Source organism: Aquila chrysaetos, chromosome 6 (genome assembly GCF_900496995.4).
Source record: "Aquila chrysaetos chrysaetos chromosome 6, bAquChr1.4, whole genome shotgun sequence".
Classification (NCBI taxonomy): Eukaryota; Metazoa; Chordata; class Aves; order Accipitriformes; family Accipitridae; genus Aquila; species Aquila chrysaetos.
Genome location: NC_044009.1, coordinates 680,855 through 704,557, shown reverse-complemented (window position 1 = coordinate 704,557; position 23,703 = coordinate 680,855). Strand labels below are relative to the sequence as shown.

The window sequence follows — 23,703 nt, the reverse complement described above, 5'->3', positions numbered from 1 at the left end:
GCCTCTCTGTGCTGCAGACAGCATAATCATTTTTAAAATATTAGCTGTCATTTCCGATCAGTCCTAGGGAGGCAGAGGAACTCAGCACACGACTTCATCGGGGCTACTAATTCACCAGCCTCAGCCCCGTAAAGAGAAGTGACACGGCGCTCACAGGGGCACAACTCTCCTGGGGGCAGTGGGCTGCCTGCCGGGGCTCTGCCCCGACCCCCAGGACGCTCCAGGGAATTGGGGGTGACACAGGGGACCCCCGGCACTCCCCACCGCAGGACGGATGGCACCGTGGCCGCAGGCAGGGCAAGCTCAGCACTTGCCTCCACAGGATGGGGATCCCGAGGGTTGCCACCTCCCACGGAAGAAAATGCCGCCAGAGTCTGCCAGTTCTGTGCAGCAAGTTTAATTGATCAAGGATGAGTAAAAAGTAACGGAAATGCCAGAAAACTGCTTCAGTGTGTACAAAACTCATTGTAGAATATAAAATACTTTAAAAATATTCTGCAGAATCAGATCTGCAAATTTTTCAGTTAAAAAAAGATTCCAATGTGCCTAAAACATAGTAACGCTTAACAAAAATAAAGACATCCTGCGGTCACCACGCGCGGCAACAAATACATTCGCTTTCCCCGATTCGTGCAGATGGAGCCGCGTGGCACCACTGACGCTGACGGCAATACCCGGGCATCCCGGCGGACAGCGGGACCTCCCGGCTTGGTGAGGTGCTGACTGCGAGGGGACGGGGCTCACAACCCCCCCGTCGGGGAGACAGGGGCATCCCCGAGGCGGCACTGCCGGGGGAGCGGCGGTGGCCGGCACGGAGACCAGCCGCTTTGCCGCGGCGAGGGTGCAGCCTCACTGGTAGATGACCTTCACGCAGAAGGTTTCCTCGTTCTTGTCCTCGTGGTCGTTGATGTGAATCAGGATCTCCTCCTCGCCCGCGCCCTGGCTCGGGGCAAAGCGCAAGCCGATGGTGTACACCTCCCCGCCGGCGACCTGCGGGAAAACGGGTGGGAGGAGAAGGCGGGGGGACCCGGCAAGGACCCCTCGACCTGCCCACCCTCCGCAGGCTAGCACGGCCCTCCCGCGGCAGCACAGCCTGCATCCCTACACCGAGCATCGCTCCGCGCATCATGGTGTCCAGCTGGATGAGGGCGGGGGTCTGGCAAGGGCGGGGGGACCGGCGGCAGGAGGACGTACCTCGAAGGAGTCCTCCTTGAACTGCAGGAGGTCGGGCCGGTTGGTGCACAAGAAGTAGAGCCTGGGCGAGGGGTAGGGGTTGGTGTAGGTGATGCGCTTGTTGCAGCCTCTCCCGCCTCCCGCGGGCAGCGAGATCTCGAACGCCTGCGGGTTGAGCACAAGCCGTGGCAGAGGCGGCACGGACCGCGGGACGGGCAGAGGGAACGACGGGCGCTCCCCCAAACCGACTGCGGAGAAATGCCTCCTGCACCCACACACCGTGGGAGGCGTTTTGGGGGCACGTTGCCTTACGTCCCCTCCTCTCCCCTTCTACGCCTTACACTTGATCTCTGCCAGCAGATATAAAGAAGCCACCTTTGAGCAAAAGCATCCTCCTCGCGCCGCCGCTGGCACCGGCGCAGCAGCAGAAGTAATTACAAGCCCGAACGACCGAGGGCCAGGGGAGCAGCTGGGACCGGCCAGCTCGTCCTCCAGCTAATTAATGGACGTCCACAGGGAGAGCCATGGCGCTCGCTCAGGTAACGCCCCGTGGCACCGAAGGCGGGCTGGCACTTGGCAGGATGCCGAGGCATCGGTTTAAATGCCGATCTGAACTTCCCCCGGCACCGAGGGTTTTGGGAAAACGTTTTTAAAAGGAACACATTAGCCGGAAAATCTAATTTTCTATCTTTCAGGGAAGGCCTCTGCCAGCACAGTGCTAATAGAAAGCAGCATGCTGTAGCTTTAATTTCACAACCGGGGATACTTCAGAGTTGACACTCCTCAGCATGGGACTGCCTTCGAAACCGCTTGAAAGACGTTTTACCGCAGTCTGCAGCGAGATTGAGCACCCGAGGATGAAACGTGCGCTCAGGGTGGCAAGCACCAAAACCCCCATAGATGTAAAGAGAGGAAGAAGCAGGAGACGGCCCCGGGTTATTGGCCAGACCGCAACCGCCGGTCTGGTGCCGTCACCGCGTTTCTCCGGTGCAAGAGCCGCCGTACCTTGGAGATGAGGGGCTGCCTGCAGGACAGGCAGAGCAGCCAGGAGGACACCAGCTGGTGGGACTCCACGTCCACCAGGTTGAGGTAGATGAACCTGCTGCCGGCCCGCCGGGGCCTCACGCCGAGGTACAGGTCCTGGATGCCGTTGGCAGGGAGAAGGAAGGTGCCGTCCGGATCCACCTGTGGAAACCAACACCGGGAGCTGCGGCCGCCTGCGGCAGCCTATCGCACCTCCGCGACGTCCAGCTTGGAGTACAAACCAGACCCGATTGCTCTTAAAGACCTGTGCACCTACACCACCGCTACCGAATCCCACCCACGTGAATACGCCGGGACCGGCTTCGTGTCGGGAAGGATAAGAGCCGCTCGGGGAGAGCCAGCTCCCCCCAGCCCCGGGACTCCTTCCCCTCGCAGGCTTCGCCCGGGGAGACTTTTGCTTTTGTTTACGGGACAGCGATGGAGTTTTTTGTGCCTTTCATTACTGACATTTGCAATTACGGCCAAACGAATTCTAAAGAAATTGTTAGTCTTCAGATGGTCTCATTAACGCAGATAATTCGCCCTCTGGGGTTTCGTGCCGATGATCCTACACATGACAGCTCTAATCAAAAGATAATTATCGCAAACACTTTAGGGCTGCATTTCCCGTTCCGGAGGGGATTTCACCAGGCTGGTCCAGCCCAGCCCCTCGCTTGCCACAGCCCCGAGCCCACCCGCGGCGGGGTTTACCTCCAGCTCCTGGGGGTGGGAGGTGAACGCCTGCACCCTCCGCGGGGCCGGGGTGCCCCGCAGCAGCAGGGAGAGGCGGGAGAGCTGCCCGGCCGTGCAGCTGACGTCCAGGCGCTGCAGCGAGTGCAGGTAGAACTGCCAGATCTGGATGGGTGCTGCCAGCCAGGCGTCCCTGCAGCACAGACAGACGGACGGGGCTCGCTGACAGCTTCTGCTAAGGAACCCGTATCAGTCCCACCCGTTCCTAGAGCATTGTCCGACGCAGAGATAGCCCGGCTGGCTCAAAAGGCATTAGCTTGCACAGCGGGGATGCTCTGGCCAGGGGTTATTTAGAGGAAAAGAAAACAATGTAAAACCCTAAGCTGCAAAAGTTTTGGGAAGCCTCCTGCCCAGCTTTCCGCTGCTCAGCGAAGCCGGCTGGGCTCGGGAAGCCGCAAGCAAGGAAAGGGCAGCGTGAGCTCCCCTCCTGCCCTGCCACGCGCTCGGGGCTAGTGTTTCTCACTTTTTGGGGTCCTGCTACTTACGTATAAATAGCAACAAAGAACTTTTTGATCTGCGGGCTTGGTCCTCCGGCTACTTTTAAGAAGATGTCCTGCGGCTCCCCGGGCCCCTGCGTGCAGAAATCAGAGCATCGTTCCAACGGTTAACCTCGCGATCAAACCAGCTAATGAGGACTCCAGGGTTTCCTTCCCATTAACGGAAAAACCCGCCACCGACCCACTTACGAAAGCAGATGCTTTCAGCATCTAGTTAAACTATGTTATTAAGTTATTATACAGCTTGGCTGAGCTCTTCCAGTATTTTTAATTACAAAAGAGGACACAAACGACTATCGCATTCCAGGTCTGCATCTGTAATCAAATTTTGGCAAATTTTCCCCAAGTTTTCTAACAAGCCGTAATCCAATTACCATACTAACGCGTTTCTGCAACGGCAATTAGCAACGACCCCTCATCGCCATCTGCACGTATGGGCTCAAGTTTATTTTTCCTTTCTACCTCCCCCAGCTGCAAAGCAAGCCGAGGAAACCCGTGCCGGGCATTGCAAAGCAAGGGCTGCGCTTGGGGAGGGACGCAGAGGGACGGCTAGGCTTAGCCTAAGGAGCACCTCAGTCCGGCACGGTCCTCCCCACCGCCCCGGCATCACCCAGCGGAGAGATGCTCTGCCGCGCATTCAAAGGATGCGCCGTGCCCCCGCCACACAACTCCAGCGGCTGCGGAGACCCCGAGCAGCGGGGAAGGTCTATCCCATGCCTGACAAAAGGCTGCTTTTCCCCAGCATCTTAATCATCCGGTATTTGCTCAAAAGAACAAGCGAGTACAGGCTGCTGCAGGATGGGGTAAGGGGCAATATTCAGCTTCCACCACAAAAGCCATGTGGCTCCTTTTAATTGGAGCAATAATAAAGGGCAATTCCAGCTTCATCACCGCCAGCGTTTCGCTACCACGGGCTGATACACAGGGATGCTCCGTGGGTGCGAGGCATTTCGCCACCGCCGAAAACAACCCCCAGCAGAAGGACACAAAGGACAGACCGATGCCAAAGCGTAACCGGTACCATGTTTTTGGTTTCGCAAATGATGTCAGGGTCACTGCAGCGAACAAACATCTCGGGCTCCCCCCCCGGCATCCCCACTGGCGCACCTGCAGAGGAGAGAGACCGAGGTGAAACCGTATTCAGCGTTTTCTGCGCTTGTGCTTGCTATCCTGCACCCCACGCAGCCGCAGACCAGAATCCCTTATGCAGGGCTCCCAGCAAACTACACGGGCATACTGGTGCAGGGAATTAAACGTAAAATTAATGCAGGCAAGCGGATGAAGAGCGAGTGGGGAGCCCAAGGCTGTGAAAGGGCGAGGAAGCAGAGACGAGCTCTCTGGATGCCACCCGCACCTCCAGGGAGGCCCCAATGAACCCTGGACGCTGACTAACGAGGAAGAGCCCGAGCCCCAACCGCGGGCTCACCGGGGAGCGTGTGCCAGGGAGGCAGCCGAATGGTCTTCTTTAGGAAGGTGAGCTCCGGGTGGTAGAATCGGAAGGTCTGGTCCACCACGTGGGGCTGCGGCTCCACCTTCACCCGCAGGAGCGCGATGGGCTTCCCCCCGCTCACCTGGAAGGAGACCTGTCCCGTGCGACCGGCGGGAGAGGGACGGAGTTTTGCAAGAGTGATGCTTCTCCTCCCGCGCAGCCCCTCGAGCGGCGTTTTCTCCCGGCTCCCTCACCTGGATGTGCTTTGTCTGCCCGGCCCCGCTCTTCCCCAGGGAGCGGGTGGCTGCGTCGGCGCCGGCACCCAGCCCTGCCGGCCCCTGTGGGGTGCAAAAGCCGGTTGCCTGGGGATGCAGCACCGCTACGGCTGCGCGGTGCTCCCCGTGGCGGTGCCACCCTGCCCTGCAGAGGCAAACACAGCCGAGGAAAATGCTTCCTACTGGGAACGGCTCAAAACCGGGGCTCGCACCTACCTGCGCCACAACGACGGCGGGGTCCGCGGAGAAGGTCTGGTATTTGAAGGGGATGCGGACGGTCTCCTTGGGGCGCAGGTAGACCTGAGGCCTGAGGTCGTCACGGAGGTGGAACATCTCCTCCTCCACCGGCGTAACGCTCTTGGTCAGCTCCTTGAAGTGGCGCCACTCCCTCGGGTCCAGTATGACGCTGGGGGAGCGAGCGGCAGAGGTGCTGGTGAGGACCGGTCGGGAGCCGGTGCCACCCTGGCATCTCCCCAGGCACACGGGGGAGACCCCGCTTCGGCCCCCACCTGAGCTCGGGGTGGTCAACCTCGATGGTCACGGTGTGCTGGACGCCGTAGGGGTTCTTCAGGGCGAACTCAAAGAACTCGGCCGTCCCCAGCACGGCGTGCACGGTGTGGGTGGCGGTGATGGCCTGGCTGAGCATCCGGGAGATGCTCTCGCCCTTGACGCGCTCCCGGTAGGCATCGATGATCTGCAGGTCCCGCAGGTGCCGGGCACGCTGCTCCTGCCAGCCCTGCCGCGAGGGAGGGGACGGTAAGCCCAGAGCCACCGCCGCACCCCCGTTCCCCGTCCCCCCTCTCCTCACCGAGAGCTGGGGCGTCCTCTCGCCGCCGGCGTCCTCCCGCTGCCGCACCAGCGCCATGCGCCGCAGCTTGCGCCGGCGGGCGGCCGTGGCCTCGCCGGGGACGGCCGGGGGGGCCAGCCTTGCCTCCGGCCGGCGGCCGCACAGGGCGGCCGCCAGCTCGCCGTCCACCTCCGCCAGCCTCCGCGCCCGCGACACCCGCCCGCCTGCGGGGAGAGAACACCGTGGCGCCGACGAGGGACCCCCCCGATTAGCGTGGCCCCGAGGGACCCCCCCACGATGCCGACGGCCCGGCAAGGGGAGCGCCGGAGGGGGCAGCAACCCCGCGGCCGGGGGCACGGCGCCAGCGCCGCAGCGGCAGAGACGCCGCCAACCCGAACCCACGCCGGAGGACCGGCCGAGCCCCAGCCCGGCAGGACTCACCGACGGCGGCGTTCAGGGAGATCCAGCCGCCGGCCGGGATGCTGCCAGCGCCGTCCGGCGCAGGCACGACGCGGGAGCGGGGCGGCGGCAGGGACGGCGGCTGCCCCGGGGTCTCCTCGCACGGGTGACCTGCCACGAGCAGAGACGAGAGTGAGCGGAAACCATCTGTTTTTCATCGTTAAAAAATCTACTACGAATTTTTATCCTCGCGGCAGCTCTTTAGAGACAATTTTAAAAAAAGCAGGAGCAACTATCTGGTTGCTAACAATTCTCTGCGAGCACTCCCTCCGGAGCCTCGTGCTGCTACCACCATACAGCCGTCTGCCCGGAGACGCAGCAGCATCAAAAGCACAGTGCCATACTGAGTGAGTCACCACCAAGTCCCTCAGCAGCTCCGGTTTTCCTTTCTGTGACCCCCATCCCCGGGCTGCAGCGCTGCCGCTGGCACGGCCACGCGCCACCGCGTCTCCCCGCTCCTGCTGCCATCCGCGCTCCCGCAAAGGTTATGCCAAGCGGAGCTGGATGAGGCTCTAAACCCGCTGGGTATTTACCCGGCCTACAAATCCCGTCCCCATCCTTCAGGCAGGCGCACCAAGCTTTTCAATACTGTTTTTAACAACAGTATTTTGAAATTCAAACAAAGAGGACAGGGAAAAAAACAATCAAAGGGCGGCTGTTGTCCTGGTGCAGCATCTCTCCCTCTTTTGCGAGGTGTGAGTTAAACCTCTCCCTGGGTTGTGAATCTCAGATTCTCCTTCCCAGGAGCTTATCGTCCCTTTGCAGGCAAAGTATGGAAATGACGATTTGAGATATCTTATAATGGAGCTAATCTTCCTTCTGAAGATAAGATTTTAAAACCTGGAGTCACTGCACATTTCTAGGACAGGGAATTAAATATATAAAATGAAAGCAGCCAGCGGGTTCTGGGAAGAATAACATTCTTACAAGCGTGGTTTTCGTTGAGGTACAGCCCCGTGCATCTCTCCCACAGCCCCGTGCTGTTTGCTAGCACCCAACTGCACGGCGCTGCCGTCCCCGCACCGCCGGCCTCCCCGCTGCCTTCTGCCGGCGTTTGCAGCCAAGGAGGAACCGCGAGCACAACCGGGAGCCACATGCCTCGGCTCGCAGCCCAGCGGCACCCGGAGCCGAGCAGCGCCGGTGCCAGGACGGGGGCTCTGACCGGCACCGGGGGTACCCGGCGAGGCACGCGTGCCGCAAGGGTGCCGGTGCCGGCAGCCCGGGCTGTCGGCCGCGCTCTTACCGATGTTGGCTAGGCAGAGGTGGAGGCGGCCCCTCACCGCCACGCGGACGCCGAGGGGCCGCAGGGCGCCGTGCCGCAGTGCCTCCCGGCCCATCACCGTCACGTCTGGCTCGTACTCGGTCGTGGCCACCTCCAGCTCGTGGTGGGTCCTGACGGCCGCCCGGCCCTGGCGCAGCAGGGGCTGGGGACAAGGCAAGGACCGGTGAGGGGTAAGGATGTCTCTGGACGTCCTAGGTCTGGGGGGTTTAGCCCTGGAATACTGCAGCATTTCCAGGGCAGCGGAAGAAAGTTAACGTTTTGCCACCACTTTTGAGGAGAAGATGACAAATCCCGCAATTAGGGGCTTATCGGGCTGGCATCGGTCTCGGTTACGCGGAGGGGCTGACAGCAACTCGATTACTAAAGATGCAATCTCAACGCGGGACCAAAGGCAAAGTCAGGCTCTTCCTTAACACCCCCGCCTGCTAAGCAGGGGGTCTCCTGCATCGTTAGCAGTCCTGAGGGCTTAAGGGGAAAGACCTTCAATTTAACTGATACCTCCAGTTTAACAGCAGCAGACCCAACAAGGAGCAGGGAGTCTCCGTCCCAGACGTCAATCTGGAGGCTGTGCTCGGCCAGGTACCGCACAAACCAGCGCTGCTCCCCGGGTCGCAGGAAAGCGGGATCCACCATGTACTTCAGCTGCAAGCCCGGCGGTCCTGCGAGACACGCGGCATCGTCATGGAAATGGAGCGTCTGCCGACAGCAGCACGTCGGCCGGGACGGGGACACTCTTCTGCTCCGGAGAAGCCTGCCTGCTCGCATGCCTGCTCTCCTCCACTTAATGAACCCATCGGTCAACTAGTAAGGTCCAAGGTCCCCCAGGACTGCACCCACCCCCCAGAAACACTCAGTCTGTACAGACCCCCCTCCATTTCTATTAACAGCTCCACGTGGAGAAGGAGCTTTCCCCAGCCACAAGTGCTTGGTGTCTCTCAGGACCAGAACTTAATAAGGCACAGAAAGAAACAAAGAAGAGCATTCAGCTAGGAGGATCAGAGCTGCTCACTCTGGGCGCTGTGCTCTCACGTGCCGCCTTTCTTTTCAAAGGCGCTTAGCTGCAGCGGCAGCTGGCAGCCTCGACGTGCAAATCATGCCACCAACACTTCCCGGCATTCTACTTCAAATGTTGGACATTTTGAACGTTTTTCATGATGTGCCACGCAAACTAGCGGAGGCTAGCTATCAAAGCAGACACCGGCCCGTTCCTCAGCCCACAGGCAAGCCCAAAACTGACTGATGGGAGAGGAGCGGCCGCACGAGGATGCTAAAACCAGAGCTCACCAGTGTCGAGGGTCCCGTCCTTGTTCACCCGGACAAGGAGCTGCGCCGGCACAGCCGCCAGCCCCCCATCCGTGCTGACCAGCTGCAGCCGCGGCGTGGTGACCGGCGGGAAACGGTAGAACTGGAAGGTGAGGAAGATGGTCCTCGGCCAAGTCCCCTCCACGCCATCCTGGGCATCCCTTCAGGGAGAGAGAGGGGTTTGGGTTAGCTCATGGCACGGCGCTGCCTCGCCATCACGCGCAACTAGTGCGTTTGGCACGCACTGAAAGGCAGAAGAACAAGAGAAGATCGGCAGCATCACAAGTATTTGGACTTCTCTGAAGACAGCGGGCATATGGTTTGCCTTGGCTTTCCAAAAAGCTTCACAATTCCAGCTGTCCTCCGCCATATGCTGTGACAGAGGAGCCCAGCAAAGGCAGCGTTTTACCTTCACAGAGCAGACTGCCGTCCACAGAAAAAACACAAGTGGGGCCTTATCCAGCCAAAGCCACCCCCACGGGTGCCAACTTTCCCAACTCCATACGCATGTATGGAGAAACCCTGCATTAACTAGCTTTTACATCACATTGTGGCTAATGGATACAATAAAAAAAATTGGAATGTGATTTAAGAGCGCCCGGAAAGGACAAGAACATCATCGTAAAACCCTCCGGGGCTTTGCCTCCACAGCAGGCGCTGGGGGAAGCAGCACCTTTGCAAGGACTTCTCCCTCTCAAGCAGGGAAGCGGGTTGGGGGGGATTTTGGTAAAGGACTCTCCCCCAGGAGGCCCCCGGGATCTGCCCGCAGAAGGTACCACGAAGAGCTGCCATCCCACCTGCCGAAAGCCAGGAACTGCAGGATTATTTCGTTGCCTTGCAGAGGGTCGGCTTCCTCCAGCCGCGGGCTGAAACTCGCCGGGTCCACCGGCTCCGAGATTTCCACCGGTTCCTGGTTGTGGTCCAGGATCTCTGGGAAGCCGGCGGCGTGCAGGCGCGCCAGGGAGGCACGGGAGAGCAGGGTGCGGGAACTGACAGAGAAACGGGGGTGAACCGCGCAGAATCGGCCGCGGGGGACCCCGGTGGGCCGGGCGATGGGGGCACGGGAGCCCGGGGAAGGGCGGCCGAGCATCACCTGCCTGCCTGCAGCCCCACGGCAGCGATGGGCACCTGCAGCGGGGCGAAGGGCAGCGCCCGCAGCTGGTCGCCGGCGCGGGGCTCAGGGTCCGGCGAGCCGAGGTCAGCCTCCAGGTGAGTGATCCCCCCCTCCTGCCGAGAGCCACGGCCGCGCCGCGCCGGGGGCTGGCCCCTGCCCCGCGCCGGGGCCGAAAGCTGGGACGCCGACAGCTGGTGGGAGAGCGGCGAGGGTCAGCGCCCGCAGCCCCACACCAGGGGAGCAGCCCCCCGAGGCGGGCTGCCCTGCGGGAACCCCGGCGGCGAGGCGGCCCTTCCTGGCTGCAGCGGCTCGGATGCCACGTGCTCCGGCATCGCCGCTCTGCCGAGAAGCGGCGCGGCACCTCTGCTTCTTATTTAGCTGCCGCGCTTTCCCCGGCAAGGGGAGGGACGAGAAAATGCAGCAGGAAGATCAAACCGCTTAATGCGGTCTTATGAAGCATTTTATTTCATCAAAAATATTTGTGTGCCTTGATCCTTGAATCAAGATATAAAAAAAGCATAAAGAGGGATCTCGGTATTCATAGCTCTCCTTAAACCCCAGCAGCTCCGCACGAAGAAACCGTGCGTCACTGTCAGCATGTACCGGGGACAACAGTACTCGGCAAATCTGGGCTGTCAAAAAACCAGAACTGCCCTTACAAATACATTTGGGGTGTGAAAAGAGCTGAGGGACTCTCGCCCAGCACGTTATAGGCAGGATCCCTTTCGCTGCCTCGGAGGAGGTGGGTTTGAGCAGGACGCTCGGCGCCTCTTGGCCGCAGCGGCCAGGAAAACCGGCAGAGGACGCGACCGGGGAGCACGTCCTCAGCGCGTGGGTCGTCCCCCGGGAACGCCGCTGCCCGCCACCCGCGTCCGCGGCACTTACCCCCGGTCCCCGCGGGGAGGCCGCCATTCGCAGCGGGGCCTGCGGACCTGCGGAGAGGGACGGGAGAGATGCTGTAGCGGAGCCGTCGCCCCAGGCCCCGCCGCCGCGGCTGCGACCTCCGCCAGCGAGCCCCCTCCAACCTCCCACCAGCCCTTTTAAATCTGGGGGGTGAAACCAGCTCAGTGAGGTGGCTTACCGTCTCTCAGCCACTTATTTGACTTATTTTTCCAATACGACTGTTGCCTGGCAGGGGGGAACATAGCACATCTCCAGATCCAACCGTTATTTTGCTGGAATTAGGCTAACTCTGCCGCAAAAGGCAGCTCCTCCATCCCCAGACAGTGCTGCGGTTCCCTACGGCCATCCGGCGCTGCCTAAGTGGGATGCTTAATGAGACGTGAAAGTTTTAGGATACTTAAGGTTTTCGTCGCTCCTCTGTTATTTCTTGTCACTCCCTTCATCTATTCGTGCGTTCGTGCCCTGAAACGGTACGAGCTTTATCATGTTTATATTTGGCTGCTCGGCTCGCGCGCCGGCACAGCTGAGCTCGCTGTGCTGCTGAGCCGCGGGTCCTTCAGAGCGGAGCAGACCAGGGGCACAGATGTTCTATCTCTGCATCCACGTGATGCTGAGACCTTATTTTGCTTTCACCGCCACACATATTCTGGCTACTTCATGCTGACTGCTGTGCAAAGGAAACCACCCTGTTTCCCTTACGTCTACAACATTGTTTTCTTTTAGTTAGAACGGCTTTGGCCAGTGTTAAGGAGACGATGGACGGATCCATCAGCACCACCGGCAGCTGAGCTGACAGAGGATGCGCTTGGCCTCCGCTGGCCAAAAGGGCCAGGTGGTGGCATGTTTTCCAGCGGAGCTCTACAAGAAGTTAACCAAACACTCTTTTCAGCAGCTCGGAGCGCAGGCTGGCTCTCGCGCGTGGCCGCTCACCTCACGGCACAGCTCCAGGACCACCGCTGCACTTCCCAAGCTCCCCCCGGTGCCGCCAGGCCCCCGGAGCCAGGGAAAGGCCACGCAGCTCATCTCCTAAAATCGCCCTGTTGGGGCATCTCCCCTCGCCGGGCACCCTGCCCGCACTCCAGCACGGTCCCTGCAAGCCGGAGCGCGCCAGCCCAGTGCCGGGCTGGAAGCTCACCGTCGGCGCGCGCCGGCTTTTCCGTTCACCGCACTGCAACTCCCTCAACGTCCTGGCCGTCGCCAGCTGAAAGGCATCCGGGAGAACCTTTCAAGCAGCGCCAGGAAGGTACCAGCAGTGACGCAGCCACGTCGCAGAGAGCCTAACCCAGCGCAGCCCCAGCATCGCCAAAGCCCTTCATTTCACCCGTGAAGCTTTCCTGCTCTAAAGCCCCTTACACCAGCAAACCTGGCTCCTCGCCGGCAGAAAGCCAGGACTTGCTGCGGCAGAGCCATGGTGCCACTGCCATCTCGTGGAAGGCACAGCAGCTCCAGAGCCAGAGCAGGAACGGGCATCCACCGCGCCAGGCATTGCCCCGACCGGCGGTCCGGCAGCTACCGGCTCACCAGAGGAGCTGGATAAGCTCGTAAAACGTATTTAAAACACTGTCAGGTATCTGGAGCATCGCACAGAGACCTGCGTGGGAACCGGAGCAGGAGCAGAAGCGACGCTGCAGAGGAAAGGGAAGTTTTGTTTCCCATCGATCACGAAAAGGGGGGATTAGACAGAAACAAGCCACAGAGGATTTCCAGGAGCCTGGGGCATTGACTCAACTCCGTGCCCAAACCCAAGCCAATGGCAGTTTTCTTTCTGCCTCCAACACACACAGTGCTGAAACTCCAACCACCTGGCACCCCTGCACTATAGACACACAGACAGACAGACAGACAAATGCGTATGTGCACACACGCATACGCAGCCTGGTTTTTCCTGCCTAGGCACTGGCAGAGCCTGTGCAGGACGATCGAACGTGTGCTGCTGTCACGCTCCTTGAGCAGCAGCACAACAAGATTATATTTTTTTTTCCTCAGCCTATAATTGCCATCTCTCCTGTCCTCACGTATGGAGGGATTCAGAGTCCAGAGAGACGAGCAGCGGCACTGGCAGAGAGCAATACGCTGCTGGTGCAGCCGCTGTGCCCATCCAGCTGCTCTGGGTGTTGAGCACGAGCCCAGACGCCATCAGCGCGACCCGAAACAGGAGCAGGCTGGTGCCATGCTGGAAATCCCAGGGGATTTTGCACGTGGCTCAGCGCTACTGTCACAGGGGAATTTTGCAAGTTCAAAAGTGAGAGCTGAATTCAACTCGATGGAAACCTGCTTCACTCCGGTAATTCATAAACTAGCTCACTCGGTGAAGTCGTGTTTTTTTTCTCCTGAGCAGACACCAGTGCCACACTCTGTATTTTAAATGTCAGCGATCTGGAAAACACTCACTCAGCGATGGCGTAGGAGGCTTCTCCGACTCGTCCTTGTCTTTACGTAGGATCTCCGCAGCAGTTACAAGATGTTCTTCCGAATCAGTGGAAACATAGAATTGGACAGTCCCAGACTCCACGTGCTTCCCCTGAAATTAGAAACGAAATACTTTTAGACAGTGTGCTACACGCAGCCTCCCCCGTACCTCCGAGAGACGACTCCCTTGCCCTGCAGTCGGATAAACGGTGGTGCAAGCCAGAGGCAGAGCTAGCAAGGGGCTGTACTTTAATTTCTGACCAAATACCTCTGTCTTTGCAAAGACACACACGCAGCCCCCTGCTAACTCCACCCACCACCACCACCCGGTATAAGATTTTTACTGAGCAAGTTCTGCAGACACTCATCCGTCCTGGCCCGCAGCAGAGAGCAACCCGTGCAGCTTAGCACCACAGCCGTATTTTGGCCACCCCGCCATGACTCCTTCGCCCCAGCCCTAACCTGCTGTTGCTGATAAACACCTGGGAACGAGGTCTTTATCTCGTGCATGCGCATCTCGGAATAAACCGGCTCAGGTCACAGTGGCCTCCAAGAAGCATCGCAATAACTGTGCCGACCGGCTACGTGGCAGCTCAGTCTGCCCGTTTGCAGTCACTTTAGTCAAGCAGCACCAGACACCGAGTGTGCTATCTATCGCCGTAGACGCTCGCTGGCAGGGGCTGGGGGGCTGCCGCCCTCCTCTTCCCGTGCCTCTTCATCCACTCACAGATTTGCAGAGAGCTCCTCCGTCGCCGGGGCACTTACAAAGGTTTTGGCAAAGAGCCTCTCTAACGGCAAGCCCGTCCAAGCACCGGCAGCGTCCCCGTGTATCTTGCGGCGCAGAAGCAAGCCCTTACCTGTCGGGAGCTCCTGCCGCTCGTCGGGGTCCGGTAGACCAACGTTTGGCAGGGTCCGCGGCAGGCGCCGCCGCGCAGGGGCAGGACCACCTCCGCCTCGCCGGCACCCAGGACGGGGCTCCAGACGGCCCAGCGCACCGAGCGTATGTCGGCCGTCTCGCCGTGGGCGCTGCCGGGCAGGGCCTGGGTGGGAGAGAGGGGGGAGCGTGGTGAGCGCCGGGCACGCCGCCTCGCCGTGGGACGGAGGAGCGGGTGCTGCCGGACAGATGCGGGCTCTCATCTCCCGCTGCGCCTTCCCGGCATCACAGAAACCGCTCCCCTTCCACCCGTTCTGGAGACGTTCCGCTTTCCAGCACCTTATTTCTCTTTCTGCACCCATTTTCCGCCCCCCGCCACCAACTGCACCTTTCTGCTCGCTTCCCTTTGCAGGCTCTGAGGAGCACCAGGAATGCTTCTCTGATGGAGAGGGACACATCGATCCCGGGGAGGGGACGCAGGATCGCGAGACCTCTCAGTGAAAGAGCACTGAGCCGGCCTGCACGGTTTTGAGGTTTGCTTCTCTTCCCTCTGCCAGCAGCGCCGCAGGCAGAACCGGCACCTTCCTACATGATTTCACCTCCTCAAGGCTGACCACAAACTCACAGCCACAGCTGCCCACAGGCACGAATCCCACTTTCTCCCTGTAAACCCCGTACCAACCTTCCCCACACGGGCACGCTGTTTTTTTATTGCATATATCCCATTTACCCAGCCCGTCGCTGACGTTACTCCCCGTCCCACAGCCTGCAGCTGCAGTACAGCAGGCACCCGTGCTCCAGGTAATTGCACCTCATCCCTTCACCAATTATGCAAGCGAATACACCTCTGTATTATGGATCAGCATAATATAATGCTGATATAATATAAAAGCATGATATAATGCTTTTCAAACATAACAGAGTTTTCATCCCTTGTATGTATTTAGCAGACGGGAAAGGCAACGTAAAGGCTTCCACTTACCCAGGCGCATCCACAGCCTCCCCTTAAACCGAAGGAGAGGTGCAGAAGCAAACCAAGAGGTCTCTATCTGCGCCCGCAATCGCCCTCGCAGCCTGCTAATTATGGCACGGAGGACAAGGCGATCAGCTTGGCAAGCGGCTTTGGGATTAACCGCTCTGCCCAAGGGCTGCACCGCGGGAACCAGCTCCACCGCCACCCCGGCCAGCGTTCCCAGCACCCAGCACAGCCAAACAAACAGATCTGCGTCTGGAGCCCCAGATGTCCATGGGTCCTCGGGTTTCAGCTTTTTGAAGGAGTTGAACCCCACATATAATCTCCGACAGCAAGGGTCAGCTTCTCCTCCCCCCCTCAATAGAAATCCCTCTGGCCTGGCACGTGTGTCCCACTTTATAAATACCCATTTTCCCTCCCAAGTTTTGCTCTGGACAGCTCTAACAAGAGATGACACTTGAGCATTTTCAACGAGGACGATTAGGGCCTCCTAACGAACTGATGACCATTGATTCAGCCACACTATGAGCTAACGGCTCCAATAGCAAAGGGGCTCTGGAGGGGAGGACGGAAGGGCTCGCTAAGCTGGGTTTAACCTGGGGAAAGGTTAAACTGAAATACGTGTAAATGATCGGTAAGTAGGGGTTAGCGAGCGTGGTCTCTGCAGTCAATACAGAGACTTCTGGCTTTAAGATCCGGAGAACATCAGGCTGAAGCTCCCAGAAAAACACAGCATTCAGAAAAGAAAAAAGAGCGGGAGGGGTTAACTTCTTTTTGGCATAAATGCTAAATTCTAAAGAAAAGCCTTTTTTAAATTAAAAAAAGCTGAAATTTTCCAAATTAGCTTGCCAGAACACTATGGGACTGCAGCAGGCTACACTTTTCCATATACATATACACAGTGGAGAAATGTAACCGCGTGTAATTAAAAGGACTCAACAAGCCCATTTGCAGGATATTTTTTGCAGCGCTGTGGAAAGCACCTGGACACTTTGTGGGGCCATCCGCTGGACACTTTGCAGGGCCATTCGTTAGGCAGCGCGGCCCTGAAACGAGGAGCCCCTGCGTCTTGGAGGCACGGGATGGCGAAATGGGAGCAGAGGACAGAGTTACTCAGCAGGGCTCGCTCCCCCCGCGGCGGATCTCCACTTTTTAATAAAGGATGGAGACGAGGTGCACGCACGCTCAGCCCTACCTTCCCGCCAGCTCTCCCCGAGCTGCAGAAGACGTACTCCAGCTGGAAGCAGACCCCAAACGCTGGGTGAGGGACCATTTCGCTCAGCTGGATGCGGCTCCTGAGGACCAGGGCTTGACCTGCACCCCTGCACCGGGACGGAGAAGCGGCTGTCAGGAGGACCCGAGGCAGGAGGGAAGCGGCACCGGCAGTGGAGGGTCTCCCCCTTACCTGGCTCCGGAGCCGGGCACCCCCGGGCAGCCGCCCCGTACCACCTCCGCCTCCGGCACCAGCACGGCCACCTGCGGCGCCTGGACGAAGCGCAGGCCGTTGTGGACGCCGACGTGCAGCCGCCGCTCCCGAACTGCCACCCCGTCGCCGTCCGGCGCAGCGTTAGCCTGCGACAGGTAAGTTTTTCAGCTCGGGCAGCGAGGCGGCACGGGGCGGCACAGCATCCCTCCCTGCACCGCCTGCGGCCAGGAAAATTCAGGCAGTCTGTCGGAAGCTCAGAAAACAGGACCCACCCCCCCAGCGGCTGATGGATATTAAAATCGTTCGTCTTTATGGCAGAGTTGGCGCAAATCTGGCAAATAAAGAAGGACTCGGCCAGCAGTCCTTACTGGGCACCGAGCGCTGCTGTTCCTAAAGAGATGTACTCAATGCACTGCACTTTATCTTTGCATTTTCCATAGCAGAGCAAACCCAAATGCTGCTTATTAGCGTCTGGATGTTCAAAACAAAGCCTACACAGAGCACCTGCATGCTAATCCAGCCACAAAGCATGCAAGAGGCTTGCACGGCGAAAAAGAAAAAAAAGCCAAAACAAAAAATCGGAGACTCCAAGCAAAACAAATACAGAAGTGCCATTTATCTGAACCTTCCCACTCTGCCTGTAAACGAAGCGCCGGCATTACTGCTTGTGCACTGTGCCTTCCCTTGCTGTAACCGCATCGGCAGTACCTGAAGTAAACGATCGCTGTTCAGTAAGTCCAGCAGTTCTTCCTCAAATTCCTCCAAGGAAGGGTACAGCCGGACGGACAGCCTCTCCAGATAGCAGGTGACCGGCTTCATCAGCCGGGGTTTCTGCAAGCAGTCACCTGAAGAGACAAGGTGGTGGCCACAGGTCACGCTGCGGCCGGGGGGGGACGATGCTGGGAACGCAGGGGCACCCGCAGCCGGACCCGAGCCGAAAGCAGCCCTGGGGAGAGGTCGTGGCCGTGCAGAGGCTCGCTGGCCACGGGACCACCACCTTTATGTGGACATGGGGTGTTTGCAGAGACGCACAGTGAAACGTTCCTGCTTCACCCAGCTTCCCTGGCACACACACGCCTTGACGCCCGGGAGAGACCCAGAAATACCTAATGCCTTCGGTGTCAATGGATGCAATCTGTTTACTTAATAAAGCCACCGCCGCTGCAGTGCTGAGGTGCCCTGCAGTGCAAGACGCTGGCTCTCCCCTCCTCAGCAGCACCAGGGACTCGGCTGCTTTGGAGACCTTGCTCAGCTTTAACGTTAACAGTTACAACCCCCAAAACGGTTAGCAGTAGGGTTTTTCAAGCAGTAAGCTGAAGAATAATTCCGCTCCAGAATTGAGAGTACTTTTTACCCTCTGAATCTTCAGATCACACAATTTTAATCATAGCAGCTCAAATGGCCAGGCTGCTACCCACAGGGGAAGATTAACGAAGCCTGAGCGTGCAAGGGCTCGTCCCCCTGAGCCTGCCAGACCCCCAGTGATCCTGAGCCCCGCCACCAAGGAGGACAACTTTAAACAAGTTGCAAGGGCTTCTCCTAAGACGCCGCTGAACAACTGTGATTAAACCAACCATCACTTATCCCTAGCAGCTTCCCAGGAGCGAAGCAATTAATGGAAGAACAGACCGAAGCCGCTTTGACATCTTTCAGGGTAAGCCGTGAACACAAGGGCTGCAGCCCCACCGGCGGAGCGGAGATGCTCTCGCCGAGGGGCAGCACTGCAGAGAACCCGTCGGTGCTCCCAGAATCCCCATGCCAGCGCCCTGCCTGCCCTGCCCGCAGCCTTCCCAGGGACCTGCTGCCTTCAGCAGGAGTGGCACAGGGAGCAGGGAAAGGGAAGGAGCCCCTACTCGCATCTCCGTGCGCTGGCAGCAACCCGGGAATGGTCTGCAGCCCAGACACCAGCAGGTTTTCGGGAAGGAGGTGAAATATCGTCTCCAGGGGCTGGTGGGTCTTCAGGGCGTACTGCAGGTGGCTCTTCTCCATCACCGTCAGGTATTTGTTCTCTGAAGAAGAGAAAACATCCCAAAATGACCAAAACAGGGTAGGGGAGACAGCTTCGCAGTGCCACTGTCGAAGAAATCGTTATCCACGAACACACGTGTTGGGAGCAAAGGAAAACCTGGGTTTCCCGGCCAGGCTTTTCCCTGCTGGCAGTAAGGCACGTCCGCTTAGCACTACCAGGGCACGGACCACGTATCGCATCAACCGGACACACACGATACTCATTTGGATAAGAGAGGCCGCCAAGAAAGGAGCGAGACGCAATGTCTTGCAGCTGCTTACTTTCCACGGGGTCCTGGAAGCGCGGGTGCAGTAAGGCGCGCGGCGTCCCATGGTACAGCTTCAGTCTGAAAGCAAAGATCACAGGCGCAGTGGTCAGTAAATCCACCCTGAAGCGCATCTTCATCTTCCGCAATGCCTCTGCTCAACAGTAAGAAACCACCTTCCTGCTCTGCACCCGTGGTAAAAACCCTGTGCTTTATGGAAAGGACAGGCATCACTTACAAACCCATTGCTGCTTCCCCAGCCATGAAGAATTCCAGGTTTCTAAACACTGGCTTTGTTTCTGCAGCCCCAGGACCACCCTTTCTCCCCCCCGAAGCAGCCGTGCACATTGCCACCCCAATTCCCGGCGTGCCCCATCACACGGCGGCGGGGGGACCTACGCTCTGTCCTCAGCAGCCGGATCCGTCGCCTCCGACCCGTTGCCAAAGAGGGGGATGAGTCCAAAGCCACAGGAGAGATGCTGAGAGCCTCCGTCCCCTTTCCCGGCCGTCGCCACCACTTCCACGACGGCGGCGATGCCGGGGTGGTTCAAGGAGGTGTGGAAGTAAACGGTCTGGGACAGGAAAAGGAGAGAGAAAGGGTATTTCAGAGGTGGTGGCAGCAGCTGCAGGCAGAGTAATAGCCGTTGCATTTGGACAGCCAGCAGCCCAACCAGACCATCCATCAAAACTTCCAGGCAGCAGCTCACGGCAAACGACCTCCAGCACCACTCGGAAATCTCAACCTCCTTAAATCTCAAACGTCATTAACTTTTTTTTCTTTTTTCTTTTTTTTTTTGTTGCTAACACCCATTTTCCAGAGTAACTCGCAGGCTGCGGACCCCATAAGAGCAGGGCTTTGATGCGCCCCTGACCTACAGCATCATAGCAAGGCCCACACTGGGAAAGCCAAAGGAGCTGGAAGCCCTCCTGCCGCAAGGAGGGGAGATGGGGGTGGCCCGGACCTGAGGGCAGGAGGGGACGGGACACAGGTCACCTCCCCGGGACAGGATTTAAAGCTAGGTTAATCTTTCTGTTAAAAACTCATTACCGCAGTGTCCCAGGGAAAACGTTTACTGTAATCACAGGCTGTCAGGAAGGGATAACGGAGAGAGACATTACCGTGTCAACCCAGGGAAATAAATCGTTATTCTATTATCTTTTATTGCAAAACGTTGAAGTAATGACCGCTGGCTGCAGACCGATGCCTTGCCTTGCAAAGACACAGACAGCCCTTAAAGCGGATCCCTTGTAAAACCAGGCTTGCTGTTCCTTTTGCGAACGCTAACACCACTTTACGACAGCTCGCTCCTCTCCCCTAAACCCTACGAGGACGATGCAGCGCAGGGGTCACCTTAACCCACCACACGTGCGGACCCCGTCCCCTGCCCGCTCCTCCGGTGAAGCTGGCGAGCGTGCGGGCAGCAGCACGTGCAGGCAGAAGCGCAGCACGTGGCCTGCGCAGGCAGAGGATGCAATGCCCCCGCACGCTGCCAGGTCTCGCGAGGCGGCTCTCTAGCAGCCAGCAGCTTCTCCTGCACGAGGAGCAGAGCCTTTCCCCCTTCCCTCACCTTCCACACATCGATTGCCTCTGCACCCGAACTCTTTGCGACGCTGAACTGCCGAGTATCATGAAGTTAAAAGATCCCGGTGCTCAGCTGCAACGCAGGCTGCAAGACCCCAAGCGCTGCGGCTGCACCGTGAGTGTGCAGGGAGGGCTGCAGGGGATGGGCGATGCAATTCGGTGACTGCAGAGAGGCTGTGAGATGCAGTCCCCTAACACCCCAAAGCTCCTGCCAACTGCTCCCAACCGCACGCCACACACCCAGAAAGCCTGCGGACATAGGGATGGTGCTTGGAAAGGTGTCTGGTGAGGTGGGGAGCGGCACCATATCGCTCTCTCCGCAGCGCTCTCTGCCATAGTTTTTCTGTGTCCCCCTTCAAAAAAGCAGGGGTTGGCCCGTAATTAAAATACTCAGGGGAGAAACGCACATGTCAGCGCCCCTCAGATACTGCTACCGATTTAAATGAATGAAGGAGCGCGGTGCTAATCTGTGCCACACTTCATCTGCAGCACCGGAGGAGGTGGAAATAAAAGGTATGAATTAGAAAACGTGACATCTCGGCTGTCGTCCCCACTACGGGGCAGCGGGATCTCCCCAGTAAGGGGGCACCCCGGTTTGCGGGTATCAGGAGCGGGTGGAAGCATGGCTTTGGGAGAGTTAAGTTCCCAGGTAAGGGAAGAAGGCGAGAAGGTGAGAAAAGTGCCGTCTCCTTCCCTTCCTTCCCACTCGTGAAGAAACACTGCTCTCTGCCGCCAGCTCTGAACACAGCAGGCGGCACACGGTGGCACACCGCTGCTCCCACGCCGTCGCCCAGCCCCGGAGGTAACCCAAGAGCCCAATTTCCCCATTCCAATAAACTGTGCATAAAACCTTAAGAAGTGGGCAGTGTCTGGGGTGCACCCTGGGCAAAGGATCGGGAAGGGAAAAGGGTTTGCTGCTGCTGTCTGCCTGCGTGCAGGAGAACGAAGCCCCGCAGACGAGGCTCAGCAGCAGACAGACCGACCACGGGCCAGAGCCCGGGCACGCTTCGGACTTGCCGCTTTAAAAGGCTCACGGCTACGGCGTGCTGATCACAGGCTCCCAGAGCTCTCCGAGCTCCGCTTCCACAGACTGACAGAGCCAAACCAGCACCAAAGGAGAGCAGCTCCAGGCTGAACTCGAGCAAAGACAGCTTTTCCCTTTGCGTATTAAAAACCTCCTTCCTCCGACTTGACTCCTGCAGCTCCAGCCACCTCCCCGCGGGATCGCCGCCCCTTCCCGGGGGGCTGCCGGCGTTTTCCCAGACCCAGCCGGCACGGCCGCTCCCCCAGCACCCTACCTCGTTGAAAGCCGCCCTGGCCGGGCGCGGCGGGGCGGCACGGGCAGCTCGCCGGCTGCTCCTCCACGTCCTCCCGAAGAAGTGGTGGTAGGTGGCGTCGAAAAGGGAGAGGCGCAGCTGGTACTCAGCTCCCTGCAAGGCACGACAAGGATGGGGACACGCCAGCTCAGCGGCCCGCAACGCTGCAGAAAACACACTTCAGTAAGAGGGGACAAACAATTCCCGTTTTCGAATCGATGCCCAAATCAGGCCAGCGGCCACGGACAGCTTTGTGCATTGCTGGAGAACCTGTCGGAATGGCAGAGGTTGAACAAGCAAAGCAGAAGCGGGAAAACTAAACGTTAAGCATCTAATAAAGGGGTAGCAGACTTTTAGAGTGCTACCTGGAGATTTTACTTTAAAAATGCTCACCTAGATTAGAAACTAACAAAAATTAAAGTGTTTTTAATTAAACACTAACCCAGATTTGCAGGTAAAAACCCCTGGGATTGAGACACGGCTCCGATTTGTGTTTCCGGGAGATTTACAGTTAGTTCCCCCCAAAACAAGTAACCTTGTCTTGAAAACCTCCGCCTTCGTGAGCTCCGGCCGGCAAACGCAGCAAATCCCGGCCGGCGGCGGGCAGAAAGCAAGGGCTCAGCAAGAAGACACTGCTGGGCTCTCCGAGTCCCCCCTACCTGGGTGAGGGCAGCCCCTTCCAGGTACTTCAGGACGCAGCGGAAAGCCGTGGAGCCCGGCCGGCGAGTCCGTCTCCGCTGGCAGTGCGGAGGAAGGACGACGTTCCGCTGAAACGACCTTTCCCACTCGCTCATCTTGCTGCCCCGAAGGTCGCCTCTCCCTCCCGGCGTCGGCTAGGGCGAGCGCTCGGCTGGAAAACGGAGCCGGGAAACGCACGCTCCGGCCAACGCGCTCCAAGGCCGTGACGCCGCGCGCGCGGACGGCCGCGACGGGACGCGCCGTAAAGGGGCTGCGGGGTCCCGCGGGATGCGCCGGCCTTCCCCGGGAGCGGGCGGCTCGACGGGGCGCAGCCGGAGGGTGCAGCGCAGACGTACGTGCACGCGCGCCTGCAGAGACCCGTACGGGGACGCGGTTCTGCGCACAGACGCACGGGCGCGGGAAACCCACGGACACGCGGGCACGTGCCCGCAGGCACCCACGCACACGCGCCGACACCCAAACACGTACGCGCGTGCGCGCGCAGCGGCCCCCGTGTGCGAGCGTACGGTGCCGTAGGTGCGCGAGGCCGGGCGCACCGCGGCGGCCGCCCGTACACCCACCCCTCCCGCGGGTGGGCGCCCACGCGGGCAGGGACGGGGCTGCTGCCCGCGGCAAAGCCGCGGACACGCGTGGCGGACGGCACGGCCTCTACGCGCCCGCGCACCCGCACGCGTCGGCCGCGCGCGGCTATAGGTGCCCGCGCGCGGCTATAGGTGCCCGCGCGCGGCTATAGGCGCCCACGCGCCACCCGCCGGCTCGAACCCGCGTCGCTCCGCGCACTCACCGCGCCCCAACGCCATCTTCACGGGCGCGACCAACCTCGCGCCGGGGGGGGGGAGGGCGGGGGATACGGAGGCTCCGCCGCAGCTCACCGCCCCGCCGCCTGCGCTCCCGCGCCCCACCCCGCCGGCGGGCAAAGGAGAGAAACGTCGGTGGGACGATCCCGGGGCACGGGCCGGGCGCGGCGGCGGCCGCGGAAGCGGCGGCGGCGGCGGTGGCCGTTTCCCAACCCCCCTCCTCGGGAGGGTGGTCGCGCCCGGCTCGGCATCGGGTTACTAGGGCGATGGTGCCGCACCGCGGGGGGCGGTGCCTCGCCGCCGGGTCCAATCGGCTCTACAGCCAATGGGGGCGGGTGCGGTGCCGCCGTCATTTATATG

General features: G+C 59.6%; 1 protein-coding gene across 4 annotated transcripts; it reads right to left on the bottom strand.

Moving 5' to 3' along the window:
* Positions 1 to 381: 381 nt before the first annotated feature.
* NPHP4 (nephrocystin 4) lies at positions 382 to 23,585 on the bottom strand. 4 transcript variants are annotated; one of them, XM_030017253.1, is made up of 29 exons: positions 23,331 to 23,584; positions 22,507 to 22,697; positions 21,830 to 21,961; positions 19,349 to 19,521; positions 18,966 to 19,030; positions 18,530 to 18,685; positions 17,385 to 17,521; positions 16,656 to 16,822; positions 16,446 to 16,572; positions 14,261 to 14,443; positions 13,386 to 13,515; positions 10,977 to 11,023; positions 10,071 to 10,282; positions 9,775 to 9,966; positions 8,960 to 9,138; positions 8,174 to 8,334; positions 7,637 to 7,817; positions 6,376 to 6,504; positions 5,956 to 6,158; positions 5,657 to 5,883; positions 5,364 to 5,553; positions 5,127 to 5,210; positions 4,870 to 5,014; positions 4,465 to 4,550; positions 3,432 to 3,517; positions 2,908 to 3,079; positions 2,179 to 2,358; positions 1,195 to 1,338; positions 382 to 990 (listed from the first exon to the last, which is right to left on the bottom strand). In XM_030017253.1, exons 2-29 carry the CDS (start codon positions 22,639 to 22,641, stop codon positions 850 to 852), a joined length of 4,164 nt encoding a protein of 1,387 aa, XP_029873113.1. In that variant the 5' UTR covers positions 22,642 to 22,697; positions 23,331 to 23,584; the 3' UTR covers positions 382 to 849. The 4 variants fall into 4 exon arrangements, 3 of the variants coding, with proteins under 3 accessions (XP_029873113.1, XP_029873112.1, XP_029873114.1); XM_030017252.1 differs by having other exon boundaries at positions 4,870 to 5,026; positions 23,331 to 23,583; XM_030017254.1 differs by having other exon boundaries at positions 4,870 to 5,026; positions 10,071 to 10,267; positions 23,331 to 23,583.
* Positions 23,586 to 23,703: the final 118 nt, after the last annotated feature.

What these genes read in the sequence shown, in the direction of transcription:
- NPHP4 (XM_030017252.1), bottom strand. Translation starts at nt 22,641, where the DNA reads ATGAGCGAGTGGGAAAGGTCGTTTCAGCGGAACGTCGTCCTTCCTCCG. An exon ending in CCTCCCCGCGGGGACCGGGG is followed by an intron (nt 10,283 to 10,976) that starts GTAAGTGCCGCG and finishes CTCTCCCACCAG; the next exon opens with CTGTCGGCGTCCCAGCTTTC. An exon ending in GGCAGCCCCTCATCTCCAAG is followed by an intron (nt 1,339 to 2,178) that starts GTACGGCGGCTC and finishes CTCAACCCGCAG; the next exon opens with GCGTTCGAGATCTCGCTGCC.